Source organism: Hemitrygon akajei, chromosome 8, assembly GCF_048418815.1.
Source record: "Hemitrygon akajei chromosome 8, sHemAka1.3, whole genome shotgun sequence".
Classification (NCBI taxonomy): domain Eukaryota; kingdom Metazoa; phylum Chordata; class Chondrichthyes; order Myliobatiformes; family Dasyatidae; genus Hemitrygon; species Hemitrygon akajei.
Window position 1 is genome coordinate 27998196 of NC_133131.1, and position 22562 is coordinate 28020757.

The 22562-nt window shown below is 35.9% G+C and overlaps 1 protein-coding gene across 2 annotated transcripts in view; it reads left to right on the top strand.

Moving 5' to 3' along the window:
- Positions 1-22562, top strand: part of usp32 (ubiquitin specific peptidase 32) — a 142428-nt gene that overhangs the window by 95712 nt on the left and 24154 nt on the right. Inside the window, exons 10-18 of one of the 2 annotated variants that reach the window (XM_073053493.1) lie at positions 828-911; positions 4904-4965; positions 7209-7311; positions 12508-12691; positions 13701-13876; positions 15346-15486; positions 16483-16636; positions 21193-21347; positions 21430-21511. In XM_073053493.1, the coding sequence (XP_072909594.1) occupies positions 828-911; positions 4904-4965; positions 7209-7311; positions 12508-12691; positions 13701-13876; positions 15346-15486; positions 16483-16636; positions 21193-21347; positions 21430-21511 (1141 nt within the window). The remainder of the gene's footprint in view (positions 1-827; positions 912-4903; positions 4966-7208; positions 7312-12507; positions 12692-13700; positions 13877-15345; positions 15487-16482; positions 16637-21192; positions 21348-21429; positions 21512-22562) is intronic. The other variant, XM_073053494.1, reaches the window with a different exon arrangement.

The following is a 22562-nucleotide window of genomic DNA, read 5'->3' on the forward strand; positions in this document are numbered from 1 at the left end:
AGATTATTGGGATGGAGGATACTGTAGGGAAACAGAACAGTAAGTTATGGATAAATTTGCAAACATGAGAATTTTAAAATCAGCTTAGGCCACTAAGCATGGAGTGATATGTGACCAGGACTTAGGACCAAGCCAAATGTAGAATGACATCAGCTCTGAAGAATAAGATGGACAAGCCAGGCATGCATTGGAAAGACTACACAGAGTCGTAGAAAAGTACAGCACAGAAACAGGTCCTTCAGCTGTCTAGCCCACGCAGAACCATTTAAACTGCCTGCTCCCATGAACTTGCACTGGGACCATACCCCTCCATACTCTACCATCCTTGTTCCTATCCAAAATTCTTAAATGTTGATATTGAGCTCACATGTACCACTGGTTCTAGCTGCTCATTCCACATTCTTACGACCCTCTGAGTGAGAAAGTTTCCTCTCAAGTAACAAAGGTATAGGCAAGTGTTTCAACAGCAGATGAGCTAAGAGAAGGATGGAATAAAATCCAGTGATGTTCATGGGTGCACATGTAAATTATAGCAAACTGGTTTAAAAAGGTAACATCACCGTAGCTTTGTAACAATATTCTTCCTATTTTTCATTTCTTTTTCTGTTGAGTAACACAAAAGAATTGAAACTTCATTATAATTAACCCCTACAAAAATCCAATGTTGTTAAAATGAGTTCCTTTCAAAGAACAAAATGTGCTTATTACAAAAAGTTGAGACTTAATGTGATCAAGATTTCTTTGTTTTTAATTTTTGTCTACACATACTGTATATCCCTAGTAACTTTAATCTGTGATTATCTTTCTTTGGTCTATTTCCATGACAGATGGGACACTTAACACTTGAAGACTACCAGATATGGGGTGTAAAAAGTGCTCTGGCCAGTGAATTTCTTAATCTCCTGTTTCAGGTTAGTGTAAATGTTATCCACTGCCTTGTTTATCTTTTCAGGTGTGTTTGAGTTGTTTCTTCCTCCTGTTCTAGATGGTCACTGCCTAATCCATTGTTGTACTGAACTAAATGATGAAGCTCAGTCTTCAGTGTGTACAATCTATCTCTGCAGGAAGTCATGAAGAATGTGTATGCCATATTTTCTTCCTATCCTGAGACATTTGCTCTGTTCTTAACTGATACTAGAAGTGTAGAAAAAGCTTCATTGGCTTGGATTAAAATGTATTTTGAGATCTGTACCTGATGCTAACCACTAAGGAATGTCAGATCACTTACAGTTCTACTGAATGGCAGAGTGGGCTCAAAGTTCAAAGTAAATTTATTATCAAAATACATGTATGGTATCATATACAGGTTGAGCACTCCTTTCCAAATTTCCAAAATCTAAAAACCTCCAAAATCCAAAATATTTGGCACTGGGAAGTTTCCAGGAGATGTGCAGGTCTCTGCGCATCACATAGTTCTGAGAAATGACCTCACACATGGAATGAACAGAAGGTAATGAACAATAGAAAATACTGCATAAAGCGAAAAATGAATATCTTGATCAGGTATTGAAGGAATGGATTTAATAGCGTCGGAGAAATATATGCTGCTTAATATGCTAATCATGAAACAAGCAAATATCTATAACAACGAATTGAAGGTAATTGTGAATATTCAGCGGGCTGGTTGCATAAAGTTAAGAAAAGGCAAGGCATTAAATTTTTAAAGATTTTAAAAAATGTTTAAGATAAAATGCCTACTGATTACAAAGAAGCAGAGAAATTCATTGAGTTTGTATAGATTGTCACTGATGAAGATCTAGTACCAGTACAAGTCTAGAGTGCTGATTGTTTTATACTTTACATGAAACTTTTTAAAAAAGTAAAATGCATATACGGTGTACTGTAGCCTTTTGATCAAAACACAACATTGTAGGTGGGAGTCTGAAAGCCTACCATTGTTTGTTGTTGCTTAACAGCTGATTCAGGTATTCTCCCAATGTCTCTGTGCGGCTTTTGTTACCCTGCACATTGTATTTTCATGTTATGATTTGTATGTCATATTTTTACTGTTAAGTACATGTGTGATAAACAAGTGCAAGACAAAAATTGTTTACTGGTAGCAAATAAATTCAGAGTCAGAAATCCCAGGCTATCCCATTATATATTCCAAAATCTGAATCAGTAATGGCTCCAAGCATTTCAGATAAGGTGTACTCAACTTGTACTACCTTCCTTGAGATTACTTTACTTGCAAGCACTTACAGGCAAAAAAGAAATAAAGTAGAATTTTATGTAAAACTATACATCATCAATGTGTAGAAAGACAAACTGTGGAAATTAAAATAATACTAAGACCATAAATTGCAAAGAATCCTTGAAAGTGAGTCTGTAGATCATGGAATCAGTTCAGAATAGTGGTGAATGAAGTTATTCATGCCAGTTCAGGAACCTGATGGTTGGAGGGTTATAGCTGTTCCAGAACCTGGTAATGTGGGTCCCAAGACTTCTGTACCTCCTACCTAATGTTAGTTGTGAGAAGAGGGTGTGGTGTAGATGGTCGGGGGTCTTTGATGATGATGCTGCTTTCTTGTAGCATTGCTCCATGTAAATGTATTCAGTGGTCTGATGGACTGGGTTGTATCCACCACTTTCTGTGGCCTTTTTCATTCCTAGAATCGAGGATCCAGATGCATGGGGTGTAAGGAGACCCAGGTCTTGGCGCTCAGTATTGAGTTTCTAGGAAATGATGTGTTGAATACTGATCTGTAGTCATGGAGGAGTATCCTGATGTATACATCTTCATTGTTCAGGTGTTCCAGAGATGAGTGAAGAGCCAAAGGATTGGCATCTGCTGTTGACCTGATGTAATGGTAGGCAAATTGCAGAGGATCTAGGTTACTTCTCAGGCAGGCACTGATGTGCTTTATGTCCAGTATCTCGAAGCATTTCATCACAGTGGATGTAAGTGCTACTGGATGATGGTCATTGAGGCAGATTACCATATTCTTCTTGTGCACGGTATGACATTTTTTAATGCCTGCTTGAGCAGGTAGCACCTCAGACTGCTGAAGTGAGAGGGTGAAGATGTTCGTAAATACTCCAGCCAGTGATTAGTAACAGGTCTTCAATACTCGGGCAGGTACACCGTCTAGGCTTGAGAGGTTAGATGTCAGACTGTCTGTTTATGATGTTCTGACATGTACAGTACATTGACATGTAATGAATGACCCCATGGATGGTGCACTGAAGGATTGTCTACACCTGATGCACCACAAGTACCCCACTTCTCACCCACCTACCTTCTGATGAACAATATCTTCCAGAGATGAAGAATCCTTTTAAATCCAGAGAATATTTAGTCCAGTATTTCCCGATTAAGTTAACCACTGACCACGTTGAGCTTGGTGGAAAACTAAACTAATGATCAAATAGGGGAAAAAATAAATTGAAGGCCAGTTGTTCAGTATAGTTGTTCAATAATCTTGTTCACACAGTGCCTGAGCCTTTTTATCATTTTTATTGGAAAAATAGTAATGAGAAGCAGAGTGTGAGTGTTGGTTGCAGTATGTTGTCTCCTTACATCATTAACTTGTATTAGCTTTCTCCTGAACAATGTATACAAAAAAAATATATGTCCTTTTGGTTAGTCAACATTGCCTCTTTAAATGTTATCTGAGAGCCATATTATAATGACTAACATAACTTCATGTTAGAATTTCAAGCTCCAGTGATAGAAGCTGCAGTTTCCCATTTAAATACTGGTAGATATTTATTCTGTGAATAAGCCCAGGAAATGAATTATGTGAAAGGAATTTTTATCTATATTATTGGACTTGTGCTATCAGCATTGTCACAATGATGCCGGTGATTAATTAGCACTTTTTCCTTTCCATTGGGCAAAACTGTTTAGATACGCAATGTTCAGAATAATCAATGGTCACCTCTCTTATTAAATTTTGTGCTTAATTAAACCTCCTCTTTAAAAATGTTAGTAGATGTTTGGGAAAAATGTGGATTTTTGTAAACTAATATCCTTGTACTAACTAACTGTTACAGAAACTGCATATGATAGATAGTCCATGATTAGTGCATGCATAGTGTCTCACACTGCTTCATTTTATTTAAACAAAAGCATTGAAAAGTAAATTTCTTTTAAGGAAGACTCGCAATATAATGTAACATTCGCTTGTGTGTTGGACAAAGCTCAGACTCAATGCTAGAAATTGTGTTCTGACAATCTTATCAATTTGGTATATCTACCATGGTGTGGATATATGGATGGTGCAAAATAATTTAATTGATAATTTTCCCATGAGTATAGTAATGAGAAATTGTTGAGGTTTTTTTTGCCCATTGGATTTTATTTTCCAAAAACAATTGAAATAGCGAACATGTTCAAAAGCAATTAAATAATGTTACTTAGAAAATAAATTATCTTGATTGATGTAAAATTCTACACCCTCAATCTGCTATTCCCTCAAAAATTTGTTTTGCATTCACTCAGCCCTATCACATTATTCATGTAATGGGGTGACATAAATTGTTTACAGTACTCTAGTTGTGGCTTAAATAATATGACAATTAATTCCAGCTCGTTGCACCTGTTTCTTTAATATGCTTTGGTCAGGTAAGAGCAAGTATCACATCAGCCACCTGAACTATGTTTACTTGTTCTGACATCAAGGATTTCTGGAAAAGCACTTAAAAACCTTACTGTTCCTCTAAATAGGTTTCCTCTCAGGTAATGAATGCCTAACTTGGTCTATCACCTATACGTATGAATGAGTGTATGAGAGATCAATTGTGAATAGTTCTCAGAAATGGAACCCTGCCTTCAACTGGGGCTGATCTGTACTTCTCAGTATGCTAATGCTTATTCTGTAGAGTCATCTGGGAATTTATCTCCCAAAGAAAATAAGCTGTCTCATTATAATTCTGATTTTTTTTTTGCTTCCATCTACAGATATGTCACATAGTTCTTGGTCTAAGACCAGCAACACCAGAAGAAGAAGGACAAATTATCAGGTGCTTTCTCTTGTAACATCTGTTTGTTTTTTGAACTTAATAAAAATGCGAATTGCTGTCATATAGTAGGAGGTTATTCACTGGAAGTAAGTTGTTTTCTATGGAGCATCTAAACTGTTGCATGGAACATCTTAACTAAACACATCCCATTTACTTTTAGAAGACTCTAAACTTCAAGGCAGGACAAAAAATGCAGAGCCAAAAAAGTGGGAATTTTTTATGGCATTTTTCTCCCTGATATTCTTGTGATTGCATGAAGTTTCTGTTATCTGGACAGTCACATGCTTTCTATGTGGTATGATCTCTGCTTCAGTTAAAATTAGGTCTACCTCCCTCTTGATCATATCCAGATAGTCAGCAACCACCAAAGCAGCTGGCAACGCATTCCAGTATAAAATTAGTCTGTATGAGAAGAACCACCCAGCAGTTTTCAGTTGGTTCCACTCTTGGGAACTCGTATAAAATTTGAATTCATATCTATTGTACATCTCAAAATTTGTTAAATCGCAGACTAGATCACTTGAATGCAAGTCTCTATTTCTCCAACGTAAAAATTAAGGATCAACTTTCTTTGCCATTTTCATTTATGGTACATGTATTAAGAAATTGCTGAGGTATATTGGCGCAACAAAAACAACATTCAGCAATTATAAAGAATAAAGTATTATATAAAATTAAAGTTAGAAATACAAATGTAGAATAAAATGTGCATAATTACATAAATACCAGCATGTATTTACAATATAAGCAGCATTATAAAAAGTGGTTTATAAGTATCTACAGTACAGTGGAGTTGGGGGAAGGAGGCTAACGAGAGCGGCTGAACAGATTAACTGCCTGGGGGAAGAGACTTTTTAGATGGTGTGAAGTTTTTGTTTTAAGAGCCATCTAGTGCTTTCTGGAAATAAGCTTTTAGAAAAGACGGTTTGCAGGGTGGGTAGTGTCTGCAGTGATTTATCCTGTGTGTTTCTTTGTCCTGGACACATACAAATCCTGCAGTTATGATTGACTGCAGCCAATAACCCATTCCAAATATCTATAAATACTAAACTAATGAATAGTTTTATTCTTTTAGCAAATGTTCTCAATAGTTTTCATCTGGATTAGCTCCAATTTAGTTATGTTGTGCGTCATGTGAGTGAATCAAAACTCCAGACTTCTCACAATTGACTGTAAAACCTAAGTGAGCATTGCATTAGGAGCTGATTGCCTGACCCAAGCCAGACAGGAGCCAACAATGTATCAGGTTGTGTATTCCAATAAAATATCAGTAGCTAGACAGGTCAGCTTAATACTTTATCCAAGTTAAGATTTTTATTTGAGGTAAGAAAGTAACATTTCAGTAAATTGAGTGTTTTTATTTCTAAACTTATCAATATACTTAGTGATTGTTGGGTATGGGAAATATTATGAACAGTTGAACTCATTTCAGATTATCTGTGGCATGTCATGTTTCAATTTTATGCATAAACATAAAAGTACAGTCTACAACATGTACTTTTCCCTTCTTGGCCTACCATCTGCTGGGACCAATGATGAATGTGTAATCTGAAGTGCTCAATCTTTCCAATATTTTCTGTTTAATTTCAAAGTTTCAGTAACTTTGTTATATTTCTTTTGGATGTATTTTGTTTTTATTAATGACGATTTTGTCTAATTTACCTGGTACATCTCAATCTCCTTCAATTTAATTAGATAGATATTATATTGATCCCAAAGGAAATTACAGTATCACAGTAGCATTATGAGTGCACAGATATACAAATATCACAAGAGAAGTAAGAAAGAATTTTTTTTAAATCCCATTGGCCAAGTTATTAATAAATACTGAACATAAACTACAGGTCTTAAACACAAGAGATTTTGCAGATGCTGAAAATCCAGAGCAAAACACACAAAATGCTGGAGGAACTCAGCAGGCCAGGCAGCATCTATGGAAATGAATTAACAGTTGATGTTTCGGGCCCAGTCCTGAAGAAGAGTCTGGCCGGAGGCATCGACTCTATTTTCCTCAGGCCAATCCAGATTTGTTTATTGCAACTTTGTGATGAGATTAACACATTAATTAGTAAACCTATTCTTGAAATTATGTTGTGTATTATTACTTAAAGGAGTTGATCTTGGGCCACCTTTAAAGGTATCGTTGAAATAGTATCAAGAGTAATTTTGTCCTGTTTAGTTTTAGAAATCCCTGCTTATATTCGTATCCTTTTTGCTAATTTATCCGAATTTATTTTTTTTAGTGGTTGGTTGGAAAGAGAAAACAGACATGGTCTACAACCTGGACATAATTGGTTTTTGATTTCAGTGCAGTGGTGGCAGCAGTGGAAGGAATATGTGAAATACGTGAGTAATTAGCAAGCTGTAATGTTTTTCGGTAGTGCAAAGTTGTGAACACAGATACACTGTTTTGTTATGTGCAAAGCAGTATATTTTTTAAATCATTTTTATATGGAGTTTTTAAACTTATAAACAACTATTCATTCTTAATGAATCCAAGGAATTAATTTGCAGTCCTATTTGTACTTCTAAAGGAGAGCCTATGAACAGTTACCTTAAGCCAGGGGTGTTAAACTCATTTTAGGTCACAGGCCGGATTGAGCAAAATGCAGCTTCATGCGGGCCGGATCAGTCGGACGCGTGCGAACGCAGCTTTCGTTGCCTCCGTTTTTTCAGCCTGCTCTCATGTGTCTCAGTCTCTGCTATAACTACAAAGTGTTTCACTTTACAAATTCCGTTTCTTATGAAGAAGACTGCCGAATAAACACTAAAAACCCTGAAAACCTGGTACCTGAATAAACTCAGCATTAGCCATATCATACGCCATAGGCGCTTCGATTACTGGGGCCAGCTTTAATAGTAATTAGATATTATCTCGCGGGCCAAAGATAATTCCACCGCGGGCCGGATTTGGCCCGCGGGCCTTGAGTTTGACATATATGCCTTAAGCCATATTCATGACTGGAGATCACTAGTGTGGTCCATGCAAGAAGCTACTTGTGTATGATGCTTTCATTGATGGATATTTTCAAATACCTGATAGTCAGCAACCTTAACTAAACAGGATCTTAAGGCACTTTGGCTAACTGGGAAACCATGTCATCATAGCAGGTAAATAAAATATTGGACACCAATTCTATAAGAATCCTGTCCCTAAAACAACAGCATCGATTGATTAGCTGTGAGGAGAACCAGCAAAAAGGTGAAGTTTTTTTTCCCCCATTTTACTAGGAAAAGGACTGATGCACCATCTAAGTCTAGTTTTAAATTCTACAGCATTGCACAACCTTTTAAATATTTTTTCTTTAATAATGAATAGTTTTTAGTTATATAAAAGGCTTTTCCAGTTTTCATTCTGATGTCTCCTCAAGAATGTAAGTTTATATCTAAATATAAACAGAAAAATGAAAACTTTTATATTTGAGCTGTGTTCGAAAGTTCTTCACATCAGAATTGGGTTTATTATCATTGATATATGTCATGAAATTTGCTGTTTTATGGCAGCAGTAAGTGCAAGACATAACAATTACAAGTTACAAAAAGTCAGTTGTTAAATGTTAAACCTTTGGCCAACATATTTTTGTAACCAAAGAAATATTTTTTTAAATGTAGAGGCAGGGTGATGTCACACATCTGTTAGCAGCGCTGTCAGTGAATGTCAGAAAAAGTTAGTGATGTTAACTATGACTATCCTGTTGCCATGTTCCTTAGTTACAGTTTCCTTAGCAAATACATGTAAATTCAGACTTGTAATGTTTGATACCAGCTGTGGTCTTCTCTGTATTTCAAACTAATTATCATTACTGTTAATAATTTTGCTCAAGCTAATAAGAAAAGAGTGTGAAATCGAGATGATTGCTCATAGCCAGGGACTATCTGGTGCAATATACTTATTTTATGGAAGCTAGCATGTTTAAAAGCATGTAATAGTATTTTTTTGCCTTTATTTAAATTTGTTCACTAAGTTTCAATTGAAACAAAATAAAATTTTATGGGAAAGAAAATCTGCAGATGCCGGAAATCCAAGCAGCACACACAAAATGTTGGAAGGACTCAGCAGGCCAGGCAACATCTATGGAAAAGAGTAAATAGTCAATGTTTCAGGCTGAGACCATTAATCAGGATTGGAAAAAAATTATGGAGCCTTTTTCTTGTAATATCAATATGGAATTGGAATTTCAGTATCTCTAACTGATCAGTGTGGAAGTCGTGTATTTTAACCAGTCTGCTCTTTTAATATTTGCTGTGGCTTCTAAAACTCGTATTCCATTATCCAAATTAGCATCAGGGATCAACAAGTATCCTACAGATAAATTTAATGGAACTGTCATTACAATTTGACCACAGATTATTTTTCTTGTTGCTTCATCTATTGGAGATAAAGTATTTCAATTATCCCATTTTACAAGCTAAGGTACTGTAATAAACATTTGAAAAATCCTCTCATTTTTGCTGTAATGAAACCATTCCGTTACATTGTCAAAAGCTATATTCATGTTTGTCATGAGCCATTCCATGTAGGTTTCTGCTCCCTTAGCTTACTGTTCTCACCTATCCTCACCTGGCTCTACTTGTCCATTTTCTCCCCCCTTACTTCCTTCTATACTCTGTCCTGATGCAGGACTCTGACTTTAAATGCCAACATTCTTCTGTCTCCACATATATTGCTTAATCCTCTGAGTTCCTCCAGTAGTTTTTTTTTTGCTCCATATTTCAGCATCTACAGTCTCTTGTCTTCATGTTCTTTTCTTCCCATAATGTAGTTAATGTCCAAATGTTTTAATTGGTTGGAATGATCCATTCAATCACAATTTATCAGATTAGTAATAAATTTATATTTAACCTAAAGGGCCACAAAAAAGATACTTACACCAAAATATTCCTTTTTGAAGTACATTGTAATGTGGTTGTAATGCAAGACTAGGATGACAGGTGTCATGGGGGACTTTAACCTGAACATAGATTGGGCAAATCAATTTGGTCGACGCAGTCTTGAGACAGGGCTTTACAAAGAAAAATGCTGTCTTGGATCTGGTCCTGTGCAGTGACACATGTAAATTAACAATCTTGCAGTAAAGGATCCTCTTGGAAAGAGTGATCACAGTATAATTGAATTTTTCTTTACAGAACAGCGCTGGAATTGAACTCCAGAACACCCCAAGCTGTAATAGCATTGCGCTAATTGCTATGCTACTATGACAACCATATATATTATGAATATGTTTATTTATAAATATATAAAGCAACAATAAATGGCTAAAGTGAACACTGGCCCCTTGGATGTTGATAAGGGGGGGTGGGGGTGTATCAAAATTGGGTACTGCAGAAATCCCTAAGGCATTGAATGATTATTTTGTGTTGGTCATCACAATGGAGGATATATCTATAACATGCCAAAGAGAGCTATAATGGAAGGCAAGGACATTGATGCAATCACTCTCACTAAAGAAATAGTGCTAAGCAAACTAGGGGACCTCAATTTAGACAAGCCCCTGGCTCTGATGCAATTTATCCCGGAAACTAAAAGAAAAGGCAGAAGTTATAGTAGAGACATTTGTGATAATTTACAAAAATTCTCTGGACTCTGGGCAATTCCTGTTGGATTGAAAGACAGCAAATGTCACATCACTGTTTTAAAATAAAATGGACACAGGTAAAAGGCAAATGATCTATGTTCGGGGGGAAAATGCTTGAAGTTATCATTAAGAAAGTAATAGCAAAACAAATGGCTCCATTAGACAGGCACAGCATGGATTCAGGAAGGGCAGGTCCTTTTTTAATGAAATTATTGGAGTTCTTTGAGGATATAACAAGCGTAATGGATAGTGAAGAACAGGTGGATGTTGTATATTTGGATTTCCAGAAGGCATTCATTAAGGTTGCCGCATATAAGATTTATCCATAAGGTAAGGTTGCATGGAGTTGGTAATATATTAACAGAGATTAGGAATTGGTTAACCAATACAAGGCAGAGGTGGATAAATAAGTGTTTTTCTGGTTGACAGTCGGAGTGTCGCAGTGGTCTATGCTGGGCCCACAACTATAATGATTTAGAAGAGGGGACTGGTAGTATATTTATTTGCTGATGGTACTAACTTGAATAGAAAGGCAAATTGTGCAGAGAATAGAGAGTCTGCAGTGAAATATAGATAGGTTAAGTGAGTGGGTAAGGGTTTGGTGGATAGAATATTGTGCAGTTTGTTGTTTTGTCCCTAAAGTGTTCAGCTCAAATGGTGGATTGAGAAAGTACTTAAGATTTTTGATAAAATATACCAAATAATTGTTTCAAGTACATTTTCTTGATTTATGAGATGTTCGTTTCAATTATCTGAAAATGGTTTAAAACCTCTGGCAAAACAAATAGACTAAGGACACTATATACCTCAAAAATCAATCTGTATTGACATCAGTATGACATCCAATGAGTTGGAGTCGATTAAGGCATATGATTCATAGCAGCCTATTGTATAATTTATTCAGAAAACAAATTGTTTAAAGAGGAAAGGAAATAGAAACTAAAGCAATTTCTCCTCGTAAAAGCAAGGAAATGTCAAGGAAAATTGTATTCAGTCAAAGGTGACTATATAATGCATAGAGTTAGTCATGCTCGGTTACAACAGTATAATCACCAAGAGTGATTGATTCAGAAATTGCTTTCTAATCTGCAACCTGTTTGTCTCTAATATTGATTCTAATGCTCCCTTCAAAAATTCATGACATTCTCTTTTAACGTCTTTTAGTTACTATTTTGTTCATCAAATTCATTGTGATTTATAATTTAATAAGCAATTTAAACTACCAAGTTATAGAATCTTTTGTCATTTTTAAGTAATTGCTGGTACACTGGAAGAGTAAAAGAAAATACTTCTGATTTCATTACAAGAATAACAGAGCTTGTTTTGTACAATGGCAAGCTGTTTGCGTTCCAAGTTGAGAACAAAATCTAGGTTTGTGCCCAGATATTCTAAATACTGAAACACCTGTATAAATTATTTTAGATTTCCAGCAGTTATCGTATTTTGATTTTGGAAAAAAACAACAGATGCTGGTTATTATTATTGTGGGGGGGGGGGGGGGTAGAATATATTTCACAAGTCGGGCTTCATCTATGGAAAGAGAAACAGTTGTAACACACACACACAAAATGCTGGTGGAACGCAGCAGGCCAAATCCACCAGCATTTTGTGTGTGTTGCATGAATTTCCAGCATCTGCAGATTTTCTCGTGTAAAGAGAAACAGTTAATGTTTTGATTCAAAGACACTTTGTCAGAACCAGCATTTTCTGTTTCTATTCATAGGAACTGATTATCAAGATACTTTTTTTTAGGCTAATCACCTTAAGTTCTCCTTGAAATTCAAGCAGCTTATTTTAAAAGAGGAATTGAAATTGAAAATCCTTTGGCATCCTTGTTAGTTGCAAAATCTGCACGAGTCAAAAGAAACTTGGAGTTCATGGTGATTGTGCAAAGGTTGGTTTGAGATGTTGTTAAATGTGGTTGTCACCTTTCAATTCTCATGTTTTTTTCCTGCTTTTATTTTAGGAAACAAGACCTGTCATAATAGAACCCTCTTCAATAATGAATTTAGTTAAAAGCCAAAACCAATTGCACGTTGTGGATCAGGGTGAGGACAAACCTGGAACACAGAATTCCTTTACTTCTCCAGATGAAAAATATTTTGACAACATTTCAATTGCATCTGAAGCATCTGAGAGCACTGGCACTGGTAACTTTAGTTTAAGTTTGTGCATAATAGTTGAAAGCTTAACATTTAGCTTGTTTCTTGCACATATCATAGTAAAGTCAAAAGATTATATCAAGTTTCTTAAACTGAGCAACTGAAAAATTACTAATTTAAGATGCATTTCATAAATATTGAATACCGTATTAAGCATTCAAGCGCTATTCTAGTAATACAGCAAGTGATAATATTGCTTTCATGAACCTAATCGGGTCCACATGATGATAGGGTTACTTAGACCCAACTGAACATGGTAGAGGATTTGAAAGTCTGCTGGGAAAAGTGGAGTAAAAGAAGTAGCAAATACCATATTTTGAGAGTTTACAGGTAAATGATAAGTGGAAATTATTGCTTTCAAAATAGGAAAGATAGTTATTTGTGAAATTAGGACAGCTGCGAAATGGAGTGATTTTACACTAGCTCTCAATAGATTTGATATCAAATCAGTGTGTTTGTGTGTGTGTGTATTTATATTTATGAACTAAATGTATTCACTAACTCTTGAAGAGCCATGATTGCAGGATAATCCTGGTGAAAATATGACATTTATCTTTCACTTACGTTTGAAATAAGGTTATATTCAGAGCAGCTTTTTTTTAAACTCTTTGCTCACAATGCATTCATTGGGTAATTCAGTAAACCTTAAGTAAACTGCTTTTACCTTTTCTGGTCTTTTAACTTTAATAAGAATGGGATTTAATCAAAGCTTCTATCAGCATACAAGTATATCAAATGAGAGAAACACTAGGTACAAACAATAAAACCAAATCTGCATGATATAGAGGACACATTTGCCTTTATCAAAAGAAATAAATACTTGCAGGCCTATGGCAAGTAGCATATGCTGTGAACTGCCTCAAGTTCTCGGAGTTCATTCGCCAACCATCCAATTTAATTAGGCTGTTCCTACTATATTTGAGGTTTTTAACAGTTATCAAGAAACCCTGACTATTATATGAAGATAATTTAAGAATATTTTCTGGGTTTTTTTCAGGCTTGTATCAGTCTAGTCCAGCTGGCACTGATGCTTGCTTTCCCAGACAGTACAACAGTTTGGACAACAATGGTCAATGCTTCCTGGGTGCCAATGGGAACATTTTAGGACAACTCGGTCCACAGAAGCCAGGAGCTATTGATAACTTATCACTTGTAATGCAAGGATCTGTAAAGGTATGGATATAAAGTTTTCAAAGATGGAAAATGATTAAGTTTCCTGTGATAAACATGCTACAAATTCTGCATTCTGAAAACTTATATTGAAATTTTAGTGACTAATTAGTGAAAGAATATATGTAAAGTTATTATTGATTGTTTTTCAACACTGGGTACAGTGCAAAATATAATGAATCTAAATATTGAAGAAACAGCTGATATGTTCTATTTATAGGATGTTTAAGTGTGTTAAAAGCTACTCAACATTTTCATTTATCTATTGTGTAGGATCATACTTTTATAATAGGAAATATTTGGATATATGTGCAGTGTATTACTCTGCAGAAATAGTATAATCCATTGCTCTTTTTATTACCTTTGAATTGTCTGTGACCAGCAAAACTTTGAAACTGGAATCTGATTTTCAGGGCAAACGAGAACATCTGCAGAAGCTGAAAATCCAAGCAACACGCAAAATGTTGGAGGAACTCAGCAGGCCAGGCAGCATCGATGGTGCCTGGTCTGCTGACTTCCACCAGCATTTTGCGAATGTCTGTCTGATTTTTGAGGGGAGAGCTTTTTGAAAATAATGAAAATGAGTTTAAGTAATCCTTTAAAATCAAATGTGTTACTTGGGAAGTTTAAAATACATTTAAACCCAATTTTAACTGGAATTCATGAATATCTTCATCACATCCTACTCTACAATTTATGACCACATCTTATCCAATGCTGTATACCTAAGTTGAGCTGCTCTCTCTGGGATCCATTCCCATCCATATGATAGAAACAAACCGCCTGTCATGGCTCCAATACTTTCATCTGTAATATGTTCCCAAAGGATCCAAACTGCTTTAACACTGTTACTCATCAATATGATGACTTGGGGTGGAACTACCCCGTCAGGTTCAGAATACATGATGACAGAGCATGAGGTGACTCAGCATCACATCACTAAATACGTTCCTGTGCTGCCTGTTACAGTCCTTGCAATACTTGTGATTATTCATGCTTCATGTCGGTCCTCCAATACTAGGTGAGGAGAAATTACCTCCAAATAACTTACAGGAATTTTGAACACGATTTTTTTCTTTCCCACCATAAACTTCCTTCCTCTTAATAAGCTACAAGACTTTATACAAGTGTATAGTCCAACTTGAGTCTCTGATCCCATATGCTTTTCATCACAGAGTTTGATAACTTCCAGCAGTCACCTTCAATAATATTCCAGAATTCCAAATACCCAAATAGAAAGTAACCCTGATTTGGTTTTAGAATCTAGTTAGTACATTTTCTGTGTGCCATTATTACTTGCAGACTTCTAAGATCTGATTTGTACATTATTCCTGCAATTCCTTTGTTAAATGCACAAACACTTGAAAGATAACCCAGGAAAAGTGATGCAAGGACTGTTAGAAGCATAGATCTTCCACAAGATTCATATATGTTTTATAACATGTTATAAAAATAGTTATTTATTTTTAAAGGCTCCTACGTTAACACTAGAGGGTGGACGCTTGAAACGGAATCCAGCTTTGGTTCAAGGAAAAGACTATGAAGTTGTCCCAGAACCTGTGTGGAGGGCATTGTATCATTGGTATGGGGCAAACCTATCACTACCTAGACCTGTAAGTTATCTTTACCTTGTATACAGTGCTTTTTAAAGTTGAATCTTGTCAAAGGATTAACCTAAAATAAAAACAAAGTGCTAGAATATTCAGCAAGTCAGGTGGTACATGTAGAATTTGGGGAAAAACATAACTAAATTCTCCAATTCAAGTAAAATTCCCCTGAATCTCCTCTGTGCACTAACTCAATCATGTCCTTCCTGTATTGTGGTGTTCAGAACTTCAGGCAATGCTCCCAAGTCCAGTCTAACCAGTGTTTTGTAATGATGCAACATGGCATGCCTAGATTTATATTTTTCTTTTTCTGAGGTAATGATTAGAGAGGTCTAAAGTAAGCAAGTTTGTTCTAAATCCCTATCTTTATACAAAATGGTTAAGCCAATCAAGGAATGATTTTTAACTTTAATCTCATTCATTGTCTCATGTCATTTCCCGTGAGACAAGAGATGAGAAATCGTATATGGAAAAGGTAGCCATATTGGGATACTGCACAAACTTAATAAATATGAATGTTTAAAATTAATACAATTTCAAAATGTAGAATTTGATTATCCTGGTTAAATTAGGGGTTGCTGGGTGGCTGGCTGAAAGGGCCAGAAGGGCCTATTCCACACTGTATCGTGATAAACGAATTATCAAGATTTTTGCTCTCTATTTTGTTCATTGTTGAAGATGTCTGCAAAGATTTGAATAATTTGGTATGCAGTTCAGAATGTGCACATTTTTTGCTCTGTTTTTCTATGAAGCAAATTATATGTAGTTTCACCAATTTATTTCCTCAGACATTTATTATTTAAAATCTTGTAAAATTATAGAAAATCATGTTACAATATATGGTCTAAGCAATGTCATATGATAGCAGCACTGTTGCAGAATCAGAACCGGGATTAACGTCACTAGCATACATTGTGAAATTTGTTGTTTGCAGCAGTGAAGCAGCATGAACCTTGCAATTAGAACTGAAGTTGTGGATTTTTGTTTTTTTTTTACTTATAGGTAATTAAAAATACAACAACAAATCAAGCAGAGCTCGAGTTGTTTCCTCGTTACCTTCTTTTCTTGCGACAACAACCAGCCACACGTACTCAACAGTCTAACATCTGGGTCAATATGGGTATGATGAGCCTGAGAGCATTTCCTCATCGTGGAGGTATTGTAAGACTGCAGCAAGAATGGGAGTTGTTAGTTTTCTAGTTGCTTTGTGCCAAATCCACCTGTTTCATTTACAAATCAAGTTAGTAGTTATCATTGAAAGTTATCATTGAGATTTTTTTTAAACCTTGTGACCATTTTGATCTGCTGTTTCAGGAAAATATAGTAGAAATTGTAAACTCTTAGTTTTCCTGTCATCCTTTCAATTTCCTTCACTAATTGAAGACCATGAAAATGATAGTCTAGCAATACTTATGTTTTGGCCACAGTAATCCAATTTAATACACTGAATAACTTTAGTGCCAAATAAAATTCGACCAGGTAATTACCAAAATTAGGTTGATTATGCAGAGAGATAACATGCAGAACCTGGAATTTATTTATATTTCTTCCATTTCCTCTTGAATGAAATATAATATTTTATGTCTAATTTCTTTCCCTGAGCAGCATTTGGAAAAACCTCAAATGATAACTTTCTGATTCTTACCCTGCAATGTTTTTATAAAATTGTTCTTAAATTTACTGATCCACTTTCTTGCTGGAATCTTACATCTATACCTTTTTAATTTATGATTTAAATGTTTTTTTCTTTATACAATAGCTTTAATTGCAATAGCCTCTGCAATATTTTTTTGGTAGTTTATGTGCTCATAAATTTCCTAAAGATGTAATTTAGCTATCAAATCTTTGCAAATTAAATGGTTATTCTTTACTGTGTTCTTTTGCAAGGAGTTAATTTTCAAGCAATTTTAATTTTGAAAATTTAATTAGTTGATGAAAAATGGATAATCATGCACATTTAACAAATTTAATTTATTCTTTTTATTACTGCACAATTTCATCATACACTGGCCTTTGTCATTCTATTCTATAATTATTTTGTCTGATTTTTTTAAGGGATGTGTAGTTTTGCCTGTACTTAGAGGAAGAGTGTTCTGTTAGTGCTGTGCTGTGATAATCCTATTGAGATTTGACCCTTTCCACATAAAGAACAAGTATTGTAAGATAGAACACAATAATTTACTGGTCCATTTTGCTGTTTAGTCATGTTTGACCTTAATTCCTCAGGAATACTGAAGAGGAGCAATGGGTTTAAAAGGCACTGATTTGGCTTTGTTTTCAAATTTAAAAATTGAATAATTCTTTCAGGTCTAGAGAAATGTCCAAATATCACACTTTAAAGTACAGGCTTCCCCCGCTATCCAAAGGTAGAGCGTTCCCATGAAATGGTTCGTAAACCGGAATGTCGTAAAGTCAAGAAGCAATTACCATTTATTTATAAGGGAAAAATTTGTGAGCGTTCGCAGACCCAAAAAATAACCTACCAAATCATGCCAAATAACACATAAAACCTAAAATAATAGTAATATATAGTAAAAGCAGGAATGATCTGATAAATACACAGTCTATATAAAGCAGGAATACTTTTCTGCAATCATTGCAGCACTGACAACCGTAGCAAAAATTTCACGCAAGCGCTCGCAGCAAAAACACTCGGCACATGCGATCTCGGCAGAAGCACTCTTTCCAGTAACCGTTAGGCTATGAAGCTGCCAAATCATACCAAATAACACATAAAAATACACAGCCTATATAAAGTAGAAATAATATATGTACAGTGTAGTTTCACTTACCGGAATCAGGAAGTCAGTGAGCACACTGATGATGGTGTGTTAGACTGAGTCATCGGAGGTTGGGGTGGTGGGACACTGGGGTGTCATCTCATTGTCGTCAGTTTCCATCAGGGCAGGCAGGTCATCTTCTATGTCTGCCTGCTCTCAGATGCTTCAGATGCAACTGAAATGTTGTCAAGGTTCTTTGTAAGCACTCAAACCATCCTGCAAATATGCCATAAACCTACGTACCCTTTCAAAATTAAAGTCATACTTTTCTGCAGTCATTGCAGTGTTATCAATCTCAGCGAAAATCTCACGCAATTGCTTCACGTTCAGTTCCTGGACGACTTCACTTACTGTTCACTACTGCGTTCGGTTTCAATTGTTATCCTTTCCTCTTCATCAGCTCTTCATCTGTCAGTTCTTGGTCATGGGATGCCAAAACCTCTTCAACATCATCTTCATCAACTTCCACAAACCCTTAGCCAAACTCTCTATATTCTTACTTCGTTCACCACAATCAAAACACTTTATTATGTCTAGTTTTACGCTACGTGTAACACCCTTACGCGCTCTTTTAGGCTTTTCCAATACCTTAGAACTCATCTTGCTAACGGATACACAAAATAAATCGACATGAAGCACAGATGCTCACATCTGTGTTTAAGCAGTGCCGGCTAGAATGCAGTTCCAGGGGAGGAGCTTGGCTGCTCGGCGAGCATGCTGCCTTTTTTCACACACTGCCTTTTTCGTAACAGCAAAAACACCTTCTGTTAGCAAAAACAGGTAACTAATGTAGGTCTTTTGTAACAGCAAGGTGTCGTAAAGCGAACATTCGAAAAACGGGGGACACCTGTACAGTAATAAAATTCTATACCTAAATAGCTTTTTTAGTAAAATTTGCCTTGTGGAGAAAGTAATTTCTTGTAATATAAACTTTTATTAGCTAATTTGTAAAAGTGTTGATTTTACAAGGCAATCAGAATCTTAGTATAACTGAATCAGTTGCTTTCTGATTGAATTGAAATTGTTATATTAAATCATTCCTCTACTCAGTCTTTATATGGAAAGGAATCAATATAGTAGACATATAATTATGAACATGTAAATAGGTGGTTTTATAATTTTCATTGCTTGGAAATGAGGAATCATAAACTATTAATTTGCATTGAGTATAGGACTTGGGATGTAATGTTTAAAATTGTACAAGGCATTGGTAAGGCCAAATTTGGAGTATTGTGGACAATATAGAAAAGATGTCAACAAAATAGAGAGAGTACAGAGAAGATTTACTAGAATGTTACCTGGTGTTACGAAAACCCCGTAACCAGGTAACTTACCAGCAAAGATAGATGGATCAGCTGAGTCGGATGCTACTATTTTCAAAAGTTTTATTAATAAAGGGGCACAAAAATTAAGGTTAATACAAACATTCAGATAACATGCGTCAATACTCAATCTAAAACGCAGGTACATTAATAATCACTCAGAAATAAGCTCTTTCGTTGTCTAGGGTATATAATACTGAGTCCAATTGGAAATATAAAGAGTCACTCTGAAGTCTGCAGGCTTTTCCCTTTTGGTTTCACGTGTTGGAGAGAGAGAGAGAGATAAACGGAAAAACTTGCCCGAAACATCCGTGGAATCAGGGGAGCGATCTTCCCCGTTGTTAGTTAAAAGCGATCTTCCGTTGGTTCCAGCCACAAACCCCGCATTCGGAATTTAACGCACGTGGCTTATTTCAAAATGGCTTCCCGTTCCCACGGGAAGCGTTATCGTGCTTCTTGGTGTCTCCTTGGTGCGTCTGAGGGTCGTCCTCTTTCAGACCCTTCTTTATACTGCCTCACGGGATCTCAGGTGTCAATCAGGTTGCAGGTGATGCAACCTCTCTCTCTCAACCAGCCCACTTTGCCCGAGGGCTTTACAATGTCCCTGCGAGTTGGCACGTCTGCAGTTCCCAGGTGTCTCCTGAGAACAATGCCACAGTCACCAGCTTTTGTCCCAGTGGAATGTCTTTCCATTTCCTGTGTCCATTCAGCCTGTCTCTCTCTCTCTCTTTTGGGTCATTGACCCCCCTTTTCTAGGGCTCTTGCAATTCTCACAAAGGAGGGGGCTGGTATCATAACACTGGGTTTCAGCACCTAAGTTACAGGGAAAGGTTGAGCAAGTTAGGTCTTTACTCTTTGGAGAGTAGAAGGTTGAGGGGGGACTTGATAGAGGTACTTAAAATTATGAGGGGGATAAATAGAGTTGACGTGGATAGGCTTTTTCCATTGAGAGTAGGGGAGATTCAAACAAGAGGACATGAGTTGAGAGTTAGGGGGCAAAAGTTTAAGGGTAACACGAGGGGGAATTTCTTTATTCAGAGAGTGGTAGCTGTGTGGAGCGAGCTTCCAGTAGAAGTGGTAGAGGCAGGTTCGGTATTGTCACTTAAAGTAAAATTGGATAGGTATATGGACAGGAAAGGAATGGAGGGCTATGGGCTGAGTGCGGGCCAGTGGGACTAGGTGAGAGTAAGCGTTCGGTACAGACTAGAAGGGCCGAGATGGCCTGTTTCCGTGCTGTAATTGTTATATGGTTATTGATGAACAGCAACAAATGACAGTGACTTGTATAAGATTGATAACTGAAAATACTTTGAAAGAATAAAAGCAAAATAGCATAATAAGTATAGGCAGGAGAAAGCTTTGCAATGTTTCCTTCCTGAATCAGATTTTTGCTGTTAGAAGTTAAATGAGCTTTTATCCTTTTCAAACCTGAAGAAGGAATAAAGCCGAGAAGGGCAAAATGTGTGCAGGAAAAATGTTTTTGTCTACCATGTCTTGCCATTAGTACCAAAAGAATTCTCTAGCACAGGCTGGGCTGGTATTAACATGTTAAATTATCGGTTTATCATGCCTTGAATGCTTTCACGTTAAAATTCTTGTTGTGCATTTAGGAAATGTACCTTCGCCATCATCACCAATGAAACGAGTACTAGCATACACGGGCTGCTTTAGCCGAATGCAAACAATAAAAGATATACACGAATACTTATCCCGGCGGCTTCGAATAAAAGAGGAAGATATGCGATTGTGGCTGTACAACAGTGAGGTAAATTAATATTTGTTATGTTAGGTCCTTAGGATTACATTGTTTTGGAATGATCATGTTACAGAACAATTTTATTTTGTAGAACTACCTTGCACTACTGGATGATGAGGATCACACTTTGGAAGACTTAAAAATTCTAGATGAGCAACACTTGGTGATTGAAGGTAAAAGCAATCTTTTTCAAGAACAACACAAAGATTTTTTAAATTAAATCAAATAATTGTTAATTCAGAATCCAAATATATTCTTAATTGGATTGAGTTAAACAGTAATTCACAAATGGATCTCCAGTCTCATTTGTTTTCCAGTTACCATGATTTTTAAAATGTTTGCATAATTTCTATAAAATACCATTAGTTATTGATATTTAAAGTAGTATTTCATGTTTTGTTTGCTTTGGTAGATCAATTACTCACTGAAACTTTAACAGAATACGTACAAAAGACTTGATAAAATTCTAAGCTCAATATTTTTTGAGTAACTGTGTTTTAATAATCCAGCTGAATAAAATGCTTAATAGGATGAAGTAACATTATATTGCAACAAGGGTCAGAAATGAGTTGGTACTTGCGTGTTTAGTGTCACAATTCATGTCCACAAATAAAGTATCAGGATGATTGTAAACACTACATTCCATTACACACTCACTGTTGAGATTGTTGCTTAGAGTGGTGGAGTAAGATAAAGTCCTTCTGCTATGGTGCTATACCAACCACAGATTTGTTCTTTTTTAATAGTAATGGTCCCCTCACACCCCCCCAAGTAAAAAAGGAGATACTGTGGGAGACTTTCTGGAGTTGTTTTATTTTTAAATGTGGTATGATATAACAAGGTCCTCTAAAACGTAAAGAAGCTAAACCTGTTATCTCTGTTGAATAAATCATGCAGTAGAGCAACACGTTCAAAAGTTATTTTTCATTCACTAGTCTATGATCTCCTTTCATCTTTTATTTAAACAATGCACTGAAACAAAATGCCTGCATAAATAGGCCACACATTGGCTGAAATAAATTGAGTTGTTATTTGAATGCTTTCTTTTTATACCACCTTTGTATGGAGTTCACAATCTTTTTTTTAATTACCCCCATGTTTTCTTAGTTGAACATACATTTTGAATCACAGTCACGCAATCATATCTTTCATGTTTAATTTAAGTTAGTGTGCAGTTGAAGCTGTCAAAATAATTTTGTGGTTCACATAAAACTCAACTCCCTT